The 22,928-nt window shown below is 39.7% G+C and overlaps 1 protein-coding gene across 1 annotated transcript in view; it reads left to right on the forward strand.

Moving 5' to 3' along the window:
• The first annotated feature begins 5,648 nt into the window (after positions 1 to 5,648).
• The window catches only part of gol (ring finger protein goliath), a 130,170-nt gene continuing 112,890 nt past the window's right edge, over positions 5,649 to 22,928 (forward strand). Inside the window, exon 1 of the mRNA XM_019050060.2 lies at positions 5,649 to 7,150. Coding sequence (XP_018905605.1) covers positions 6,664 to 7,150 — 487 coding nt within the window. The 5' untranslated portion in view covers positions 5,649 to 6,663. The remainder of the gene's footprint in view (positions 7,151 to 22,928) is intronic.

A 22,928-nucleotide genomic window follows, 5' to 3' on the forward strand; every position in this document is an offset into this window, starting at 1 on the left:
CCCTCCATTTTGGCCTCAAGTTGAGAGCTTTTTTTGAGCTTGGGAGTTGATTTTGCAGAGAAAACCAGTGGCAACATCGTATTTCTCGCGATCTTTTACGTAAGGGTCAACAGTCAAATCGCAAATTCCTCACACATGCAACATCTCCATTATTTATTTATCCGGTAAAAAGATTCTGCGTGGGGGGGGGGGGGGGCAGAATCAAAAGCACCATTTTGGCAGCGGCGCCGGCAAAAGCGCGGTCATTCGTTTTGAACTTGGTGCATGAACGAGGCGGCGACCCTGACCCTCAATTCAGAACTCGGTGCGGCATCGACCATCGAGGCACGCCACGTGTCTGACTGCGATGCCGTGCCAATTGCCTCTACTTTGATTCGGAAGGCGCATTGCTGTACTTATCGATCCTCCCGCCGCGCAGTGGGCTCGCTTCACGAGAGTTGCGAGAGTGTGCAGGAAGGCGCAGGGGCTGTTCGTCACTCTGCGTGTCCTTTGGAATCTTCGAAATCTTCTCGAAGGGTGAAGGCACGAATTAGGAACATTAAGTTAAAGGCTTTGAGGCGCATACAGGGCGCATAGGTGCAGTTTTTGCTATTTCGATTTGATTCGAAAAGAAGGAGAAGATATTTAACAATCACTAGCAATAGAGGAAGAGAGGTAGAATAATATATATTAATCATTAGCAATAGAGAAGAAGAGGTAGAATCATATATATTAATCATTAGCAATAGAAGAGAAGAGGTAGAATAATATTTATACTAATCATTAGCAATAGAGAAGAAGAGGAATTTCGAGAGGATTTTTCGATCTTTGATGTATACGTGTTTGAAGTTTTGAAACTACACGGATCCTTTTGATTCAAACAACAAACTTCAAACTGGCTTTTTGATGCCTAAAAATTGGAATTTGAAAGCGAATTTTTCACAGAATCTGCATTACGACTAGTTTTACTTGAAATTATTAATATCTCAATTTTTTTCAAAATCTGCTTCTATACGCCTCGTCCTACAAGCCCCTCCAATGAAATAAAACCATAGAATTAACACAAAAAATTTAGTCCCGCTACTAAATTATTGCAAGGGACGTTTGTTTAGCAACAACATAAACCTCCATGCTGACAAACAAATTTGGGACTGAAATACGTCTGCACCATGGAACTAACATCGTCACCTTCCGGCCAAAGTATCACAAGCGCCATGCGACGTTTCAAAATTTCCGACGCTATTTTATTTTTTACAGAGAAATTGTTGGTTGAATCTATTCGAAAATTTCACTGAATTTTATTGGCAGCACGAAAAAAATTCAGTGAAATTTTCGGACAGCTTCAACCAACAATTCCTCCGTTAAAAAAATATAATGACGGTAGGAACTTGTGAAGGTCGCATGGAGCTTGTGATACTGTGGCCGGAAGGTACAACATGTTCTCTTTCAGAATTGTTAGGTGATGTTTTCCCTCCTACTCGCCAAAAAGTTACAAACTGTTTTTCTTTTTTCTTTTCTTAAATTTGATTCCAAAAATGTTCTCTGTTTTCATTGGCCGGTTTGACTTTGTTCTGAAAAACTGAAATTTCTCAAAAATCCACTTTCTCCGGGTAAAATTTAGCTATTTTAAATTAACAGGGGTTTTTCGTACTTATCATTGTACAAAAATACGGAATATATCCAACAGATCCATCTAATCGAGAATTTCGCCTGCTGTTTCAGATAGTGAGATATTTCGGATTACAAGGCTTAATCCTATCAGATCACCACATGAAAAACTGCAATCCGATTTCTATGTGTCTGGAAAATGGGAAAATGTTCTCCTAGGGTAACTCGTAGAGCTACTTCCACCTATTCTGCTGTGCTGAGCAAGAACGCCGTAAATCCATCAACATTTTCCCGCATTTTTGAGACTTCACACTTTATCAAATAAAAACTGTTTTACCCATGCAACTCAAATTTTCAGGTTAAGTTCTTGATAGTATTTTCAGAAGAATTCTGTATAAAAAATTGTCTCAAGGTACACGAGTTTTTCTGCTATGATACGTGGTTTCTAAAAAAATTAAAATGGCGTTTACGGCGTTTTTGCGTTGCACGGCAGTATTATGTGCTGCTGAAATCGGAAATGAGTTTGGATTTTTCCAGAAAGTACAACTTTTTCTAAAATTAAATTTTAAAAAAAATGCGATATTTGGCCAGAAACTTTTTTATTTTTTATTATTATTATTATTTTTTTTTTTTTTTTTTTTTTTTTTTTAATTCGATAATTTGAGAAAAGAAAAACTACAACATAAGGTAAGTCTCCTCCTTGCAGCACCAGTCGAAACTAAAAATATTTGTCCCCAAATTTTCCTTTCCTGAAACAGTGTGCGTCCTAGATTGATAGCAGAAAGGCTGAGGCTCAGTTTTAATGATGTGGCGCAGAGCACTGCACGTTTTATCCGGATTTTAGTTTGTGCAGAACACGAGTGTCAGACCTATCAGACGAGCCATTGTAATCTTATAATTAAATTGACGCTTTCTTCGTTCATATATCTCGTGAGATCTGTTTGACGTGATCTAGCATGGCGCAGAATCGTCAACGTTCATTCATGCGGCGTTTTTACTCGTACTATATGACATTATGTATGAATGAAACGGACAGTGACAATCAGTTTGCATTCATAAGTTAGTCGTAACGCTGTGAGCATGCAATGCTTTCCATTGAGCTCGGAAGTGGAAATGTCGCAGGCTAATGAGGCATTTTGTCATAAGCGGAGCTTACCGTCGGAATTCAAATGACAGCGAACTTTCGTCGATTTCTTACGCACACCTTGACCTGGCAAGTGTGTACAGCGTGTTCCAAAACTTGATGCGATGAGCATAACAGGACAGTATGGACAATTCGATTTATGTAGCTCTTAGGGCCCAAAAGGGCGACAACGAAAATCACTAGAAAAGTGCCGCTGCCAACCTATGCTTTCGGAAGATCACTCAATATGCCCGACAGCGCATTACAAACAAGCGTCTTCAAGGATTAAAACTTTGAGGCTGAGAAAATGTAAGAGGAATCAAAGTTTTATACGTGTTTTTATGATTTTTGATCAGTGTGAATAGTTGAAATGTGAAAATTAGTACCGCTGGATAATTCGAGTTCATAGATTGGCTCTCCCTTTGGACCCCGAGAGCTACATGACCTACCACATCTAACCTCCAAATTTTCGAGTTGTCCATACTCTCCTCATAAATCTACTCTAGAGCAGCCCAGTTTCAAATTGGGGAATACTCAATTTGCGCTGTTGGCAGCAGTCAGCCCCCTAAGAGAAACAGAGAGTACATATGATTTGCACACATGACTTTACCTTCACCACCTCAAATCGCCAATTTTCATTCGCGCTTTTGAGGTTTACGCCTTGGGACTTTGCGCTTTTGGAATTTTATCCTTACATTTCTACTTGAAATGTTTTGAGCAAGAATTTGCCAGCAGAAAATATAAAAATGCCCGGCCCAGCCAGCAGCGCACGGTGGATCCAGTCAATGTGAAAGGTTGGACATGAAATTTTCGGCTAAAACTGCAAATTTTGATGTTTAGTTCGTCACATTTTAGATTTTAAGGGTTGCTTTAGATAGAAATTTTCACGAGGAAACTAATGAAGCCACTTTTAGAACCTCAAAGTTATAAGCGTTTTAAAGTTTCCAAATTTTATCCGACCTCCTCTATTGACTCGATCCAATGTGCAGCGTCTCGAATCATTGACGAGCTGGCTCTCCTGCTCAGTATACACAACTTTCATAAAAGTATGTTATGTTGCATCATAACTATTTGAAGGCGACGTCTGAACGTTTGAATCGCACTACTTTGGGCTATCACAATTAAGCACGATCGATAAATTCCGACAGAAAATCTGGTATGGAACTCTCAAAGAGCATTTTTTGCAAAGAGACTGATGCATGTATTTGAATCCTGAAACATGCATTTTCTCCATACATTCTTAACCTCTTTTTCACTGTTCTTTGGAATATATCTACATACCTGCTAAATGACTTCTCGTTATACTGACTTTCGCAATGCAACTATGAACTCAATCGGCTTTGTATTTATTTGTTGTTTGATTATTTTTTGCATTGAACCTTCATTGACACTCCCTCTCAATGCTGTGGCGAGGTAAAGGTTTTGACATTTCTAGGATTCTAGGAAGCACAATTGTTCCACCATTATCAGGATGGATTTTCGGCATAATCGTATTTGAAATTTAAATTGCAGTTTTAAACATTTAAACACTTAAAGGAGATCCGGCTGTGAAATATGTAACTACGGGCTCTCACATATGATGGGCTTGGAGGACAAAGCGAACAAGTACAGTTTTTGAAAAAAATTGCCTTATTAATGATTTCGAGTAAAATTAGTTTTAATGCATATTCTGTGAAAAAAACGCTCCCAAATACCAATTACTTAAGCATCAGAAAGTCGTTTGAACTGTCTTTCCGCTATAGAGATACATGTAATTTCGAAACTTAAGACATGTATTTTTCGAAATAGCAATAACTGCACTTATGCGCCTTGTCCTCCAAGGCGCTCTTAACATCCATTACAGATTCAGAGGCCGGTTGACTCCGGGTTCAGTGGTCGGAGCAGCAAGTTCCAGAGTTAAAAATTTCAGCCTCTGAACCCAGAATAAATAGTATATTAAAAAAGCCCGCATTACGGCGATCAGAACCGGAGGTTTTTCTCTTAGTGTGTTTGCTAACATGGTATTATGGTCAAGCAAAGATGTACAGGCAGAATATCAAGGGGATTTTCATCGTTTAATTTCATGATTCATGGTAAAGTGTATTGTTGGATAATAGCATTGGTTGGATCTAGAGTCCAGACTTTTGAAAACATCAACAAGAAAAAATATTCTTGATTCAATCAAAAATCTTAAATCAAGAACCAAGCCTCTTAATTTGAGCGGATTTCCTTTTTATTTAAGCTTAAGCTTTTGAATCAAGAGTCCTTTTTCTTGTCGATGTTTACAAGAGTCTGGACTCTAGATCCCATGTGTTTTTTTTCCAGTGCATACTTACATCATCGATAAAATAAAATAACCAAGCTTAGGGTTCAAATAAGTCTCATATAAAATTTATAAATTCTAGAAACCTTTTCAACAATAATCACACCACACATATAAGCTAAAAGAACCACAGTACCCCTTATAAATAGCATAAACAACATAAATCTATAAAAATAAGAATTAATAATGAATACAAGGAAAATTCTTGAAAAAATAAGACATAAGATGAAAAGTAAAATTAAAATCACTGGATTAAACATTATAAAAAATTAATCCTTAAAAAAGAAAGATGAAGATTATGTTCCTTTAAAAAGAAAAAAAGTGAACATTTCGGGAATCTGACTCCTCGTTTATGTTCGTACTTAAATACATTTATATTTTTTACTTTTTAACCACGCGATCTTGCAGGAACGCTACCACACCGGCTCCTTATCACCGCCGCACGCCATGCTAGACCAGAAAAGGGTCAAAACAGCGGAAGGACTCCGTCTTGTCTTCGCGTGCCGCGACCCCTCCAGTCCGGGCGACGAAACAAGTCCCGGGGGGCGGGGGGGGGAGGGAGAACCCCCCGCGCTGCGCCGGCGCGCTCGCGGGAGGGGGGCGCGCATCTCCCACGGCGCGCGCGAGCAGCGGACCCGCTCTCCGGCGCCAAGTCCGATTCTGGCCTCCGCGCGAGTCGGCCGTGAGCGAGAGAGTCGCGAGCTCCGCGCAGCATCGCATCCGAAAAGCGTCACCGCGAACCCCCGAGACAAGTTCGAGAGCAGAGTTTCCCGAAGTGTCACGTGGAGTTTTCCCGACCCGCACCCGGCGCAACACGTGTTCCCGGCCGTTCCACGACTCCGGTACCCTCACTTCCGGTAGCCACCCCTGTTTCCGGTTGGTACCCTCGTTTCCGGTACCATCCCTCGTTTCCGGTGCCCTCACTTCCGGGCCCGCGCCATTCCCGCCAAAAGGTCCGATGACCGGAAGGACTGAGCCGTTTCCGACCTAGTGAGCTTTTTCGATTTTAAGACGGACTGTTCGGGGGAATTGAGTTTTTTAAACGCGTGTTTTCATCGCCTGTTAAAAGCGTGTATTTTAGAAATTTGTTTCGTGAATTTTAGTGTTTTTGTGCATCTTTACCTCGCGGTGTGCGCGAATCAAGTGAATTCCGGATTGCCTGCACTAAGGTCCTGATAATTTTGACAATTTTAAAAATCCAAGCCGGAAAATCTACGAATTACTGGAGTTTTCTACTTTTCGGTTCGACGAAAGCTTGGATTTTGGAGATCCAGTCCGTCGAACGTAATTTCAGAATAGCGATCTTCGTCCCGAACCGGTTTCAATCACCCAAACGGCAAATTTTCGCAAAGTTGCCGCGTGTTTAAACTATCAAGTGTTTTAAGTGTGTAAGTGTATTTTTTTAATCGCGTGTTTTACGTAATATCCGCGTCCTTAGTTTTAGATTCGCTTTAGTGTAATCAACCGTACTTAAGCCCTAACAATTTTCCACCACTTTGCGTAACGATCGAAGTGGGGATTTGAAACGACCCCGGCTACAGTCCAACTTCAGTTTGTGCAAATTCCTAACCTCAAAATTAGTAAGAACCAACTCTGCAATTACATTGAAGCTGCTGGATTATTCGACGGTGCGCGCGTTCCTAACCTCAAAATGTGGACGTACATAGCCTCCGTGCTATTCCTCCCCCTGATGACATGCGCCTCGGCATCATGGTCTCACACAAACCACATGATCTCCAACACATACAACCCCGTCTTCGAGGAGACGGCCGATTCCTACACGACGGCGTTCATCAACCTCACGTACAGGGACCCGGAAACAGGTCTCCTGCACACGGAAAAAACCGAGATGGGGAAGTACGGAGAGTACCACGTGGGTTTCGCCTCAGGGCTTCTGGTCCACCTCGTCTCGGACTCGGAGGACTGGGATACCACCGGGTGTTCGCTCCCCCTCCGGCCCTCCGATGGGGGGGAGTTCCCCCCGAAGGGCACCAAGTGGATCGCGCTCGTGAAGCGGGGTGCTTGTAACTTCCAAGTCAAGCTGGATAACGCTTATCACTATAATGCGTCGGCCATCATCATCTACAACGATCGGGAGACCACCAGTTTGGATAAGATGAAGCTCTCGACCAGGCATAGTAAGTGGTTCGATTTTTTATTGGTTGGACCTGAAAAAAAGAACACTGGAAAAAAAGCACATTGGATCTAGAGTCCAGACTCTTAAAAACATCGACAAGAAAAAATACTCTTGATTCAATTAGATTTCAGCCTAAGTCTGGAGTCCAATGTGTTTTTTTCCAGTGAAAGAAAGAAAGAAAAAAAAAAGTTGGTCGATGGACTCGCCGAAAAAATAAAATGCTGCAGTTGCTGCAGAGAGGGCATTTCTTGGTTGCGGTGTTTCAGAATCTTCAGTGCTAATTTTTATTTCAGAGAGGGAGCTATTTGAGTGAATTCTCTGAGATTTTACGTTTTCAGCACTGTGAAATCATAAGGAATATTCAGTAAAAGTTAAACGAAATTACATATACAATTCAATGGGCCTGTTGCAAACTTTTGCTAGAGCAAAAATAAGAGTTGTTTCTTATAGATAATGCCTCAAAAATCACGATGAGCGCATCGGCAAAGTCTGAAATGCACTCATAACTTCACAATCTGCGTAAGAAATTTGCGTTTTTTTAAGCTTCCCGCTTCAAAAACGATACTACGGCACAGGTGAGCATTTTGTTAGAGGAGTCGCTCCATCGTCGGCGATATTCATCATGGCCGACGCTTGCGCGCAGTTCCGCGCGTAATTCGAGGAGAGTTCAAGGTCAATCAATTCGGGCGTGGAATACATGAACGTTAAAACACGCCGATTGTTATCTGGTCTAATCTAGTTCAGGTATTATCTCGTCCCATCACACGTGTTTTGGCGAATTGGCGTCGGCCATGATGAGTATTGCCGACGATGGAACGACCATTCTTACAAAATGTTCACCTGTGCCGTAGTATCGCTTTTGAAGCGGGAAGGTCAAAAAACCGCAAATTTCTTACGCAGACTGTGAAGTTATGAGTGCATTTCAGACTTTGCCGATGCGCTCATCGTGATTTTTGAGGCATTATCTATAAGAAACAACTCTTATTTTTGCTCTAGCAAAAGTTTGCAACAGGCCCATTGCTTCATTTATAATGGATGAAACGTTAGCGGAGATTTTGAGATACTACTGAGAATGCCCTCTTTGCACCCAGCGCTTCAAAGTCTGGTGATCATTTAAATCTGGTTCGACTGGCCACACGATTGAGCCCTAGCAAGCATGGGTTTATAGGTAAAATAGGGCTCACTTGGAAATCGAGGTACGCCTTACGTCAAAGGAGCGACGTTCTTGCTAAGAAAAAAGTCATGCACTAAAATAAAATTTTCTTCAGATATTATTTTGCCTTGAAGGGTCGTTTCTTGTCAATAAAATTCTGTTTTTTTTTAAAAGTTACATTCGTGCGGATTTACTTTAACATCAGTTTTTTTTTAGTTAAAGAAGCGTCGTTTTGCTGCATCGTTAAGTTTAAGTTTAAAACACGATAGAAAAATAACATTTCCTTAACCAAAAGAAAAACCAACTTTTGCCGACAAGAAACGACGCTTTAATTTAAAATAATATCTCAAGCATTTTTTTTTTTTTCAGTGTGAAACTGAATTTTAGATTATTATAGCTACGCGTGTCTCAGAATCGTTTTTCGACGGTCGACTTTTAAAGAACCATAAAAACCACTGAACAGTGCAAACAGAACAAGTGCCGCGTTTTTTTCTGACTATGAAAATATCGATATCACCTTTTTTAAGGCTGAGTGGATGACGTCTATACATACTCGCGTTAGTGCATGCTATGGTTTCTTCCATCTTCGCGTAATCGTTAACCTCGCAGAGCAACCACTGCAATTTGCACATTATTTATAACTGATTCATATCTCGAGATTAATGTGGAAAAAACGGTGGTTTGCGCAAGCGCGCGTCATTTCACACCACCCATCGAGTTTTCCAGAGGGCGATATTTTATGAATATTGAACTTGAAAACTTGGTATTTAAAAAGTTAGTAGTTTTTTTTACTGACCTATAATATTCCCGTCTTATACACATGGGCGTGTATCCTCACCTCATTTAAGCAGTGCATGCCGGCCGGCAGTTAGCCGTGAGACCTTCAACATTAAAGCCAGTCAAGTATTTTATTTCACCTGGCTCACAGAATATCTCGAAAATGAGCGAAATAAATATCCGTAAATACTTGGGCGACCACTTTGCGATCTTTGTCTTGATCACAGTCACGAATGGGTGCGACAGGGAACGTAGTCGGCTCTGTGGGCGAGTGGTTCAATGTTAGGTATTATCGTCATTGATGTGTTTAAAAAAAAAAAAAAAAAAAAAAAAAAAAAACCACTTAATGACCATTTTTAATACGCCTTATTTTTGAATAATCTATTTAAAGTAGGATTTGCCCCTTCCTTAAAAATATATGAGCTTTTATTCTTTTAATCCGAAATCAGTGGCAAAACACAGCGAGGATTAAGCTGTCATCATTTTCATTAGATATTTATTAATAGGTTCGTTAATGAGTTGATTACCGAGAATAGCTAATAAGTCAAATGGGAGGATCGGAGGACAGAGCGCATAAGTGCAGTTTTTGAAAAATTCGAGATATTAATGATTTCAAATAAAACTAGTCTTGATGCATATTATGTGAAAAATTTGCACCCGAATTCCAATTTTTAAGCATCAAAAAGTCGGTTTGAACTTTCTACATAAAGTTTGCCATAAATATCCATGTAATTTCGAAACTTCAAATATGTATTTCTCGAAATAACAAAAACTGCACTTACGCGCCTTGTCCTCCGTGCCTCTCAAATTTGGACCGAGTTTAACAGAATGCACCAAGTTGCATTTTGGACTGAGCAAGTTAGGGGTAGTATTTGAGTCCAAAATTTTCCCCTGAGCAAAATTCAAAGCTAGAAAAATATTTTCATGATGTGGAAAATGGTCGTTGAACCTCGCCCTTTACAATGAATCGTATGGAGGATTAAAAACCTCAACCCTCTTTTTTAGGTTCAAACTTAATGTGAGTGGGTGCGTTTTGGTCTAACCTGGTTTATTTATTGATAAAATACAACTCATTCACTTCCTAATGTGAAGATGAGGAGCGTTCAATTTGTTGAAATGAAAATTTTCCCATCCGAAATATTTTTCACGGAAGTAAGTAGGGAGTCATGCCGACCATTCTAAAAAAAGACTCCCAGACTTGGACCCCGTTTAGCAGAAAGAGACCAAGCCACATTAGTTATTGCCAAATTTAACTGGACAGTATCACTTTTTACGAGAAAACGTTTGCGCGGATTCCTTAGAAAATTTTAAGGAATTTGCCTCGCACCATGTGAAGTATTCACTGAAATTTGCACAAAAATCTGCACGGAAAAAAAGCACGGGGTTGTTGGATGATATGGACATTTCCAATTAATTGTGGTAGCATCCCAATTTGTAACTATGGTAGCACCCCAAGTAATTATGGTAGTACCCCAATAGATTAGGTAACTAACCCAAATTTTGCGGTACTACCACAATTAATTAGAAATGTCCATATCATCCAACTAATGGAGATTTTGCATGTGTGAGGGATTTGCGATTTGACTGCTGTTTCTTATGTAAAAGTTCGCGAAAAACACGATGGTGCCACTGGTTTTCTCTGAAATCAGCTCCCAAGCTCAAAAACAGCCCTCAAAGTGAGGCCAAAATGGAGGGGATATCCCGCCCTACCCTGAGAATTCACATCTACATCAAAACAAACTCTCCATGCAAAGATAGGGAGCAAATACAATGACAGGGCTGCCACTTTATTTGGGGACTCCAAAACTGAAAACACGGCAACCTTGCTAATGTAGTTGCTCCCTATCTTTGCATGGAGAGTTTGTCTTGATGTAGAGGTGGACTCTCAGGATAGCGTGGGATATCCCTTCCGTTTTGGCCTTAAGTTAAGAGCTTTTTTGAGCTTGGGAGATAATTTCAGAGAATACCAGTGGAGTCGTTCAAACTGACGGAATAGAGGCCAACGTTTGACCAAAAGAATGACCCGAAAAAGCATCAAATGATGCTCTTCGGGTCGGCACACCGGTGACCCTACAAAGATGGCGGAACCTATTTTGCGCGGCAAATTCAAATTAAGCGCGGTATTTTTAATTATTTTCAAATGCGTGACTCCGGTTTCTCTGACGAGGAAACGCTTTGCGCGGTAGTTTTGTTCCTAATTTCTCCTCAAGTGTAAGATAGCCCTTCAATTTTGGTTCTACGTTCAACCCTCTTGATATTTTTCTCTTTTAAACTGACTTTTCTTTCACTTCTTTTTAAACCAATTACTTGTGTTGCTGATGAATAATCCCTGTTTGCATTAATTATGAAAAGCGGGGCACAGAGCTATGACGCTTCATCCTTTTGCTGGCAATAATTAATTTTTTACCCACGTATTAAAATATCATCAAATTATTATGTCATGCGCGCCCTGTAGCTATAAAAACTTATTTTAGGTAGAATTTGTCAAAATGTTCTTTTGGTCACTAAGAACTCTTAAATTTGCTCCGAATGGAATTATTCATCTTATTAGGTACATTGCTTTCATTGATTATCATGAGCTGTAATTGAAAATGGAGTTAGATAAATGGAATAACTGGTGCCGATAATTTTTTCTCTGTGTACAGGTGAGTATTTTTAATGCAGCAGTGATAGTTAAAATAAGGTTTTTGTGACTGAAAATAGTAAAATAACGATTTAAAATTTGTTACTTACATCTTATCTGTGACAGAAATTACTGCCGATAGGAGGGGGAGGGGGTATCTTGCTCATAGAAAAAGAACAACAAAAAATAAAAATCAACGGTTAACTTGCTCACATGCGGATCTCGTTTGCAGTACCTAAGTCAAAATCTCTGCTCAAATATTATTTTCTTAAAAGGGAGTGGACGAACATTGCTTGAAATTTTCACAGAATATTCTTTACTCTCACAAGAAGAATTAGGGCACTTATCATCGCTTGAGATTGAGAATCCTACCATTTAGGACATACATAATGGCAGGAAGTATGCAGCATCGCAAACCTAGATGCACAATTTTTCATTGGCACTGTCTTCAAGTGGGAACTTGTGAATTGAGCTGCTACTTTGTATTAGCAGCTATCTGTTCATTCAACAAGTTAAGGGCATGAACGCATCGAAATTATCACAAAGTAAATTTTTTTTTTCTTTTTGTATTAAGAAATATTTTTTATTCAAAAATTACAACTTGGAATACTCATGATAGCATGAGGACTTGCAGGCTTAAGTTACAATCTACTGAAGATAGTTTGTTATAAATGAAATATCCAGAAAGAATATGACCTTCTTAATCTACGATCACTATCCAACCTAGGTTGCATGCCGATAGTATTATCTGCAATTATTCCTGTCTGCTAATTGTTTGCATCACATGGTTTTGAGGGCAACACAGTTCTTGCAGCATAAATACGTCAAACTGGAAAATTTCCTTCTAAAAACCTTAGAGGAAAAGTTTATTTTCTATGGTAGATTATTTGTTCCATTTTTTCAAAACAGCAAAATAGTGGTACTCCCTAGGTGGCAGTTGAGGAAAAATTTGCCAAAATGAGTGGTTGTTAACGCTCAGCATAAATCTCATTATTTTTAGCTTGAGCAAATTTTGAATAATAATAAGCCCGCATCAATGCTCTTTATCTCAAGATGATGAGTGACCTGCCACCGAGATTGCAGTGATTTGCCTGCCATCTTCAAAAAGAGTTTTAGAGCTGGAGCAAATTTATTAACTCCGATATAAGTTTGGTGGGAAAAGCTTCGTTTCCTATGATTCTATGCATGGTGATCAAATTACCCGCAGAAAGTTCTTCCTATTATGAAATACTGCACTGAATATGTGATTTTAAAAATAATAACAATAATAATGAGAAAAATCAAGGATGGGATGCGTTATGGATTGCGCATTGCTCTTTTTTTCAAAATGGCGGCCGATTTGTTTACGTTGTGCGCACCGGTCAACGTGAATGAGCACCGAATTGGTGCGGTTTCGGGGTCATCCGCCGAATTCCAACGATGGATTCCTCCTTTCCGCCAGTCGGTAAAACCCAATACGAGTGGCACTTTCGTGTTTTTCGCGAACTTTTACATAAGAAACAACAGTCAAATCGCAAATTCCTCACACATGCAACATCTCCATTGGGGTAGTACCACAATTTTAGGGGATAACCCCTGACACTTTTTTTTCCGTGTGCACAACCGTTTTCATGTAAAAAATGGAATTGTCCAATTGAATATGGCAATAGCGGATGTGACTTGGTTCCTTTCTGCTTAATACGCTCCACTTCTTTTCCTTTAAGAGAGACGGTTTCCTCTCGCGAAACATCGCCTCTTTATAGACTGACAACGGCAATTAAAATAATCCCATCGCTAAACCGTAGCCCCTTGAAAGAATCATGGCTATTTCCGATCTAATCCAATCCCACGAATTCTGATCCAATAAAATATAATCCAATAAACTTGATAGACCGTTCGGATAATAAAGGCTTCACCGCTGGCAGTTTCGGAAGCCTCACATTAAATCGCGGTTTGCAAAAATGTTGCAACACCGCGATGTTAGGCGCAATGACGAGAAACACTTGCGAGCCTTAATTGAGTGGTGATGGCATGGTCCTGACCGCACTTAACTTCTTAAAGATGTACTAAGTGCAGCAATAATCAAGTGCCATTCGTTGAATCATGAAATCCTTCATTGCTGAGGAATACTGCTGGACTAAGGGAGAACGCCGTATGAACATTCGAGAGTCGCCGAATTCCCCTTGATTAACCATGTATTTTTGACAACATTCGAGCATATTTTTCCTAGAAATTTTCAGATATTTTACATTTAAGTGCGTACAAAATTGTCTTAAAATTTTGGGGGAAAATATGTACAATTTGCTCAGTTGATTCTGTTTTTTCGATGGAAATTTGGCAACGTCTGAATGCTCATACGGCGTTCATCCTTAACACGACAGAATAGCACTCATGAACCTAAAACCAACAAAGTTTGGAGGTCGGTTTGCAATTTTATGACATAGTTTAGTTCTAATCGATGATTTGATTGCACCTAGCCGTAAAATTGCATGCATTCTTACTTTAAGCGCCCCGATTCATGCAGTTATTATTCTTTGACATGCGTACATCCTGTGATCTACCAGGTCGATTTCCATGATTTTTGGTTATCGGCAGGTAGATAAAGTCACTGGCCTCAATCGCATTATTGCATACCGACGCACGGTGGATAGAGTCGATCAGACGGGTCGGACATGAAATTTTTTACTAAAACTGCAAATTTTGATGTTTAATTCGTCACTTTTCAAATTTTAACGGGTGCTTTGAAAAAAAATTCTACGAAGATTCCAGTTTACTCGTTTTCTGAACCTCAATTTTTTTTGTAAACGGAGTACGTTATGAGCTTGTAAATTTCCCAAATTATGTCCAACCTTTCCCATTGACTGATTCCATTGTGCGACGGCGAGACTTCCAATATCCGTATCTCTATCGTATCCTTCGTATCTCCAGTGGCGCGGCGTGATTTGCGATATATCGATTGATCTGCCATTTAGACCTGTGGAAAAGGATCGATTATCAGGGAGATCGCAACGAACACCTTAATTATCGATTTGATTACGTTACAATAGGACATGCCGGAATGAATGAATGGGGAATCCATCTACTTAATACCCTCAAGATTCTGCGATTGAATCCTCACAGAGCGAAAAACACCTCAGCGCACAATAATTCTATTAATAATAACTCATCGTTTTATCCTGTTTGCACCTGAACAGTTATGTCTGCTTGTGAATGCCACGACGAATGCAGAATTATTGTTAGCCGTAGGCTATAGGGCTCGCCGAGTACAATAGCTGCATGAACAACTAAAAAACAAATTTAACCGGCGTTGACTATTCTTAGATAATGTAAGCACATGCCGTAACTACTTCACTACTACGTAACAACGCGATTCAACTTTGGGTGATTGTTCAATTTCAATTTTCATTCACTCTCCGTTTGAAAAAGTAAAAATTCATCTCACTGAGCATGTCATTTTGTGAGGAGTCGTTAACGGTTGCGTTAAAATCCATTCATATTTTAAACAGGAGAGTTAAAGTCTAGAATGCCTATTTACAGAATTTTGAAATAAATATTGCGTTATTTTACAGACCTTTTACCGATCTCGGACGGAATTTTTTGGGCCATATTGAGTTCAAAATCAGCAAAACATGCAGCACTTAAAACAAAGAGAATACCTACTGTCAATTCTAATGTTCACTGAAAAAATTAATTTGCTGATTTAACAATTAAATTGCTAAAAAAAAGTGACTGCAATATTTCAACGTAGATTTCAGAACACAAAATGCTTCTTTAACCACTAATTGTAAGCTAATTTAACCACGGGGGTGGATAAAGTAGCATTTTTGTGTCGTGAAATCTACGTTGAAATATTGCAGTCGCTTTTTCAGCAATTTAATTGTTAAAGCAGCAATTGTTGTTTTTCCGTGATGATGAAATGCCTGATTTGACTGACATCTCTTGAAATATAAATCTCGTTTGCTCAAATCGGAATTGTTGTTTTGTATCAAAATCGGCTCGAGGTTCAGCTTCTCAGTAAATCAATGATAGGAAACCAGCAGTGCAGTGGCATAGATTAAAAATTGTTCACCTATACATGGGTGCACTGAAAAAAATATGCCGGTAGATTTTACCATCTCTGACACAGTGATACGAATATGGTAATAAACACCAGACTCTATGGTGGCATTTACCATACTATGGTAAGAATCACCAGAGTTCTGGCGAATACTACTATAATTCTGGTTATTTCCACTAAATAGTATCACTGTGTAAAAAATCAAGTAGACTCATAGTAAATGTCACCATACTTTTTTTTCAGTGTGCATGTGTAAAATTAGTGTACAGTAACTTAATATGAGAAAGGCGCGACATCCAAAGGTGAAAATAAGAGCACCAATTTATATGAATTTGAAAAGACTCTGATCGCAAAATAAATGTTTCAATATCGTGCCTGAGAAATCAGGGCACAGAGGGATCGTGCACGTGGAATAGCTAGTTTTAATATAGATTCGAATAATGCAATTTAGATCGGAATGTCCATCTCTAGAATTACCAAGCGAGAGTGCAGGCGTAGGTGTCCGAAAACCGAGAGGCATTTGCGTAAGGGAAAATGAAATAGTTGAAGTGTTCGGAGAATAGAATCGAGGAAAAAGTAGATTATTCGTTTTTACAGCTGCATGTATCCCTCTCTCAATTCCGATACTTACAAAGCGGTATGCAACTGCACTCTGAACATGATTATATTAGCAACCGCATCCCGGAACCTAGGGTGATTTTTGCGCTAAAGTGGATTCTGTTAGTTGGGAAGGGGGCGCTGGAACAATGTAGGTAACCTAGTATTGCATGAGGGTGGATAAAGCACTCTTTACTAAAATTAGACGTTGATTATTTTTATTGGACTAATTTGACTAAAATTGATCAAACCGCGTTTGACGTTCACTAATTTTCTCTTAAGTTTATTTTTTTTACAGAAAACTAAACAGCAAAACTCCGTTAAATTTTTGATGATTTTTTTTTAAATTACGAAAAATACACTTACAAAATGTTGAGCCTCAATGTTGCATCTTTTTCTGTTTGAAAAATTAAACAGGAGAGGAAAGTAGGTAATGCCCAATGGCGTTAGGGCGCCTCTAAAATGCTTTTGAAGTGATCCTAGAGATCCAGTTTGCTTTGAACTTTTAAATGATAAGCTCGAATTTAATAACCAGGTTTTAAAAGAATGTAAAATAACCTCAACCATAATATACATTAACCTATATGATTATTTCCACGAATTACTGAACGCTGACCGAAATAAACTCTCAACTTATTAGCTGTAGTAAATTAACTGGTTTGACCGACCAAGGACTAAAGAGAGCCTTAATCTAACTACGCTTTCCTACTTGCATCACGTACTTACTCAGAATTCGTGTCTTATTATCTCTCTTCTGTTCTTTGGAGAGAACGACTTTTTAACTTAAAGTTCTCTTTCCTCCTTTTGCCTATCTTCTTTCCGAACAAAGAGACATTCTAAGATTTTTCAATTTACTCCGAAGTTCAGGTTGGCTCCCTTATTGTCTTACACGGTGGCGACGAGTTGGAAAATTGTGCATAAAAATGATTGAAGAACATAATCTCGACGCTCTCTCTCAATTTTTCAGTTCGGTCACGATTCTTGAATCGTCGGATTTTATTTACACATTAAAGTAAAATAATGAATAAATATACGGAACAAAGTCACCGTTTATTTGATTAGAAACACAAGTTTTGTATTTGTTAATTCATACGAGTGACATCGTAAAAGGAAGGAAGGAAGGAGGGAAGGAAGGAAGGAAGGGAGGAAGGAAGGAAGGAAGGAAGGAAGGAAGGAAGGAAGGAAGGTAGGAAGGAACGGAGGAAAGGAGAAGAAGTATGCTTATATTTGGTGATTATTTATGACGAAATTAACTAAAACAGCATATTCGATGCTTAAAATTTTGAAAATTTTCTGAGGGAACCCCCTGAGCCCCTCTTCTGACCCCTATGTTCGAAAATTCTGGATCTGCTTCTGGATATAGAAACTGCTACCTCTTGCGAGTTGGTAACACTTTTTTCCTCCCTTTAAATCCATAATAAAAATCGATCCTAAATGAGGCAGGGCTTTTTTCACCCTTAAAATCATTATAAAAATCGACCCTAAAAGAGGCAGAGAATCGATTGTTTTACATCATTCAGGTGGCGGGCAGACAGTGGTTGGATTCTGCGAGAGTCACCACTGCGCACAGAAACGCATCGAAGAAACGATGGACTGGAAGCTTTCGCAGAACGCAAATGACGTATTATGGTCACGTCTTTATTTTCTTCAGTCTCGGAGTAAGAGGCTAATGAGTAATCAAAGTCGTGCAAATGATATTCCGGCGCAGCAGTGGATATATATGCAGTCTCGAGCTGCAAATCATAACTTACGCGTGTTGCATGCGAAATCGTCGATTTCCATATTAAAAATGCGAAGAAAACTTTTCACGGCTGAAACCATTGATTTATTTTTACTTCTCACGTTTGTTGAAATTGCATGTGCACACTTATCATGACTCCATATGCCTGCAGTGTACATAGTTTAAATTAACGAAACTGAAAAGTTTTGATTGGTATCTATTGAAAATTATTGAGGTACGCTGAAAAAAAGAATCTTTAATTTGCCGCCAAGAAGTACTTCTTATTAAATCAAATATTTTGCTGTTTAAAAGAAACAACTTTTTCGCTTAACCCGAGCATTATTTTGCTTGTATCAAGAAAAAGTCAGCTTAAATAATTGAGATACAACGAATTCTTGGCGGCAAATTCAAGAATTATTAGGCTTGGCTCAAGCACCTTTTTTTTTCAGTGTAGAACTTTTGGTGACATCGTGTCCGAAGTCATGACCAATCAGCTTGTCTGGTACGGTCATGTTAATAGGATGACGGAAGAGAGGCTGCCAAAAAATGAAAAAATCAAAAAATGGTAACGGTTCCATTGGTAAAAAATCTCTAAATCTTCACCTCGGCATAGAGCGCCTTCAAATACCGATGCTACCTCCAGCTTTGCCGGCCAGTCGGTTTAGTTGCCTATCGGAACCAAACCTAACTTGGGTCACTGATCTCACCACATGTAAGCGCGAGTGTGCTGGCTAGGTATCGTGCATTTAAGCAGAAAAGACGTATGTTTGAATTCTGAACATAATCATCAATACCCTCTATCTTCTTCCTTTACTGCTTAATTTTTTGTTTTTTAATTCAACCCATATAAATTGCAATTTGGCGGCGATTGCTAATTACATGCAATGAATGCAAATCTTGCCTACTGTAACTGTTACAAGTTCTGGCCTGGAGATTTTGATACTAGGTATGTTTTTCTATTCAAGTTAGCACTTTCTGTTATCAATAATTTGTTTTTTAAAACTATAAATCACCGGATAGCAGTGTCGTCCTGGCGCAAATGCAGGAAAAGCCAATTTTAGAAAAAAGAAAAATCCGTCTATGCATCATTGCGCATAAGTTTAAGCGAAGTCAAGAGCGTCGGCCTTTTTTTCGTACCTCAAAGCTTCAACGGATGTAGACTGCACACAAATCCTACAATGAAATTAGGTAATGCAGATAAGAGCCCTGCATAATAAATATTTACTGTCCTTTTGTAAACTTTCACACGGTTGGATAATTTGGTGCTTATGCAAGTTGTCTAATGACACTGTAACACAGACATCATTGCAAAGTTAGGCAACGCTGCTGTTGATGCACTTTGGCTTTACTTTTTTTTTCGGTTGTTGCTCTTTTAAAAAGAATCGCTCTGGAATCCACACAAATGACACCTGCCAGTCAGCCACGCAATAGTGATACTATACATTTTCCCCTCCTACATTACGAGGACAATTTTTTTTAGGTTTGAGTTACTAAGTTTCGGGATTCCAGTTTATTTATGACACTTTCTAAACTCTCCTGCAAATTGCTTTTCATTTTTCACTTATTTTATTTACGTACATACGATTATAATTTGAAGAATTCGTGAGTTTTTTTGGTCATACAAAAGTTTAATAAATGCAATTTAAATTCAAATTCGTTAAGGACGTTGGCGCGTCTTCCGTAAAGAGAAATTCGTCTCTGCCAAACATAATAACGCAAATGAATTTCATCGTTGCAAAATTTTCACTCGCAAATAAACTGTTTTTACCAAGAAATTATCTGACGTTGCTGACCGAAAATTTCACTGATTTTCCCTCAGAAATTTCACAATCAAAATTTTTCTGAAAAATTGAATAGTTTAAGTCAATCTTTTTTGAGCTAAGTTACACCTCCCTATTTAAGGAACGACAGATCTAATCTGATTTTTTGACCCAACTCGACAAAAATCATTTCTCTGACAATTTGGTTCCGTGAACTAAGCTCTCTTTTTCAAAACGGACAGCCACACCTATATTTTCTATGGTGAATGATGTATCAAACGAGCTAAAAGCCAAAAATTAAAATAATAATTCAGTGTGCACGACTACCTACATGATGTTAACACAACAAGCAAAATATGAAAATACAACTCAAGTGTTAACATTATACTCCACTCACTACACTTACATACAAAACTTGTGTTAACATCATGCAGGTAGTTGAGCACAATAAATTATTATTATATTTTTGACAGTGGCGTGGCGTGAATTGCGATATATCGATTGTTATGCCGTTTAAACCTATGGTAAAGAATCGATTATTAAGGTGTTCGCTGCGAACACCCTGTTTATCGATCCTTTTCCATAGGTTTAAATGGCATAACAATCGATATATATCGCAAAGTACGCCACGCCACTGATTTTTGACTTTCAGCTCGTTTGATTCATCATTTACCATGCCATTAGTAGCTTAGCCAGCTTTTGGCGTTAAAATATGTATTTTTCCATTGCAAATTGGACGTATTTCTACCAAACAGACCTATGTGGGGGTGAGAAATATGGGGTGTGCTTGTTAATTCTCTGGCCGTAAGTGTGAATGAGAATAATAAAGCGCCAGTGACGTCAGCGGCGACGATGGAGACTCCGATCCGCGGATCCGTGTCTTTAACTCATGAGCCCTGTCCACAACGCTCTCTTGCCTCTCTTGCCGCTCCCGCGGCTCATGAGTTCCGCATTCAGTTCACTTAGGACTGTTTGTCAGAATGTAAAATCCCGCTTTTCCAATTCTTCAGAAGGAATCACGCCCACTTTTACATTGCTACCTATGCAGCTTTCTAGAGCACACCCCATATTTCTCACCTTCATATAGGTCTGTTTGGTAGAAATACGTCCAATTGTTAAAGATGAACACTGAGCCCCCGTAAGTTTATTTTTCCCTTGCACAGAGCCTTGATCTGTCGATGCTGCTCGACGCCTAGAGAAAGACTCAATGTCGCTCAAGTCGGAACAGACACGCAATGTCACTGCGAGAATACGGTGCAAGGGAGGGGTAATCTCGCCCCGAAGAGGGGGGGGCGGGGGGTTCAAAACCGGCCAGAAATTTGTTTGACGCGGGTTCGTTTAAAAATCCCTATAAATCAGAGCGGGAGAGTACATTATCAAAGCCGAATTGTCTCCCGGCGCGCGGTGGAGGGTAAGGTCAAAGCCGCACTAAAAATAGGACGAGCTCCGCGTGTTGTGGGAGTGAGCAGTAAGTAGACCGTAGCGTGAGCCTTGAACACCGTAAGAGTAAGTGGTAAGCGAGGCTCATGGTGGAAATGTACTTACGGCTGGCTTTCGTAGTGCGACAGCTCGCATTTGTCGCTTGGGCCGACCCGACGGGCTTGTTTTCGAGTTAGGGTCAGTTTGTCGTGGGATTAGTCGAATTATGCGAATGAGAAGGTGAGAGATTGCACCGGGCCCAAAAATTGAGCGTTTTGGACGGTGCACGGTGAGACGAGCTAAATAGGAGAAATCGGACGTGAAATAGTTGGCTAAAATTTCAAATGTTTATGTTTATTTCGTCACAAATTCAATTTCTGTGGGTGTTTCTGATAGGAAATTTCTCAAAAAACGCATTGGATTCACTCGTAAACTTTTTTGTTTCATGTTTTTGCAAATACACACGGAGGAAAAAACTTCGTGCATGGGACCCGAAGTTGAGGTCATATGGATCTCTGAAGTTTTCTCATCACGCATCCGAAAACTTGAGGTCGAGCTGCCGAAGTTTGGGTCAGACATCGAGGCACTTCGGTATGTGCCGAAGTACTTCAGACGTGTGACCCAAACCCTTCGGTATACATCGAAGTACTTCAGATGTATGACCCGGACTTCGGCAGCTCGACCTCAAGTTTTTAGTTACGAGATCCGAAAACTTCAGAGATCCATATGACCTCAACTTCGGGTCCCACGCACGAAGTTTTTTTCTTTGTGTAAGCTTCATCCATACAGGATGTGCAAACATTTCAAAATCATGAGTTGAATAACGCTGACTCCGCCAGATTAAATATTAGAGCCGAACACAAAGCGGAGCGGCGACGCACTGGCGCCTACAAACCTAACAGGGATACTTCACGCATCGCGTAACGCGTGAAGTATCCCTGTTAGGTTTGTAGGCGCCAATGCGCGTTTCGCGCTGACTGCCCGCCTGCTACGGCGCTTGAAGCTACTATTTCACACTAGAGGTATTGCACAGTATCATACGAAACTGAAGGCGCTCTAATATATTAGTAATGACAGGCATCCATCAAAAGTACGGAGCGTTCCTCGCAAAATAAATCAAGATACTACGGCCCAAAAAGATAGCAGGAGCCCAAAAACTCACCAAGTCCTAGCATCCGTAATTAGTAACGTTTAGCATACACTTTATCGCCTGGCTGCTGCTCAATCGCCATCGGCTATAAAAGGCTATAAGAAATTGTGTAGCCAGCTACAGTAGCCACTGGAAATCTTACAGCCGGCTGTAGGTTTATGGTATTTTGGAACACAGATTCTACTGCCAATTTTTACCAGGGAGAGGATATGCATACATATAGACACAGCTATTCTCCAGGCTTTTCAAGTTTTCTGCGGTTAAAGCCAAGCCATTTTTTCTCATCAGAAACAGTCGTCAATCTCATAAAATTTTTTCATCACATGCCGAATTTAAACCCAAGATCTGTTGACTTAAAATTAAGCGCGCAGACCACTGAGCCCAATCGGTCTTCGACTCAATGGATCGCGGACAGATTAACAACGCCAACCAAACACCCCCTCATCCATCCTAATAAAAACCGATCTAATGATGAGATGGTTTTAGTTTCACACAAAAGAAACCGAGAGCTGTAAGAAATCAGATCCCTAGGTCAACATGAACT

Source organism: Bemisia tabaci, chromosome 9, assembly GCF_918797505.1.
Source record: "Bemisia tabaci chromosome 9, PGI_BMITA_v3".
NCBI classification, from domain to species: domain Eukaryota; kingdom Metazoa; phylum Arthropoda; class Insecta; order Hemiptera; family Aleyrodidae; genus Bemisia; species Bemisia tabaci.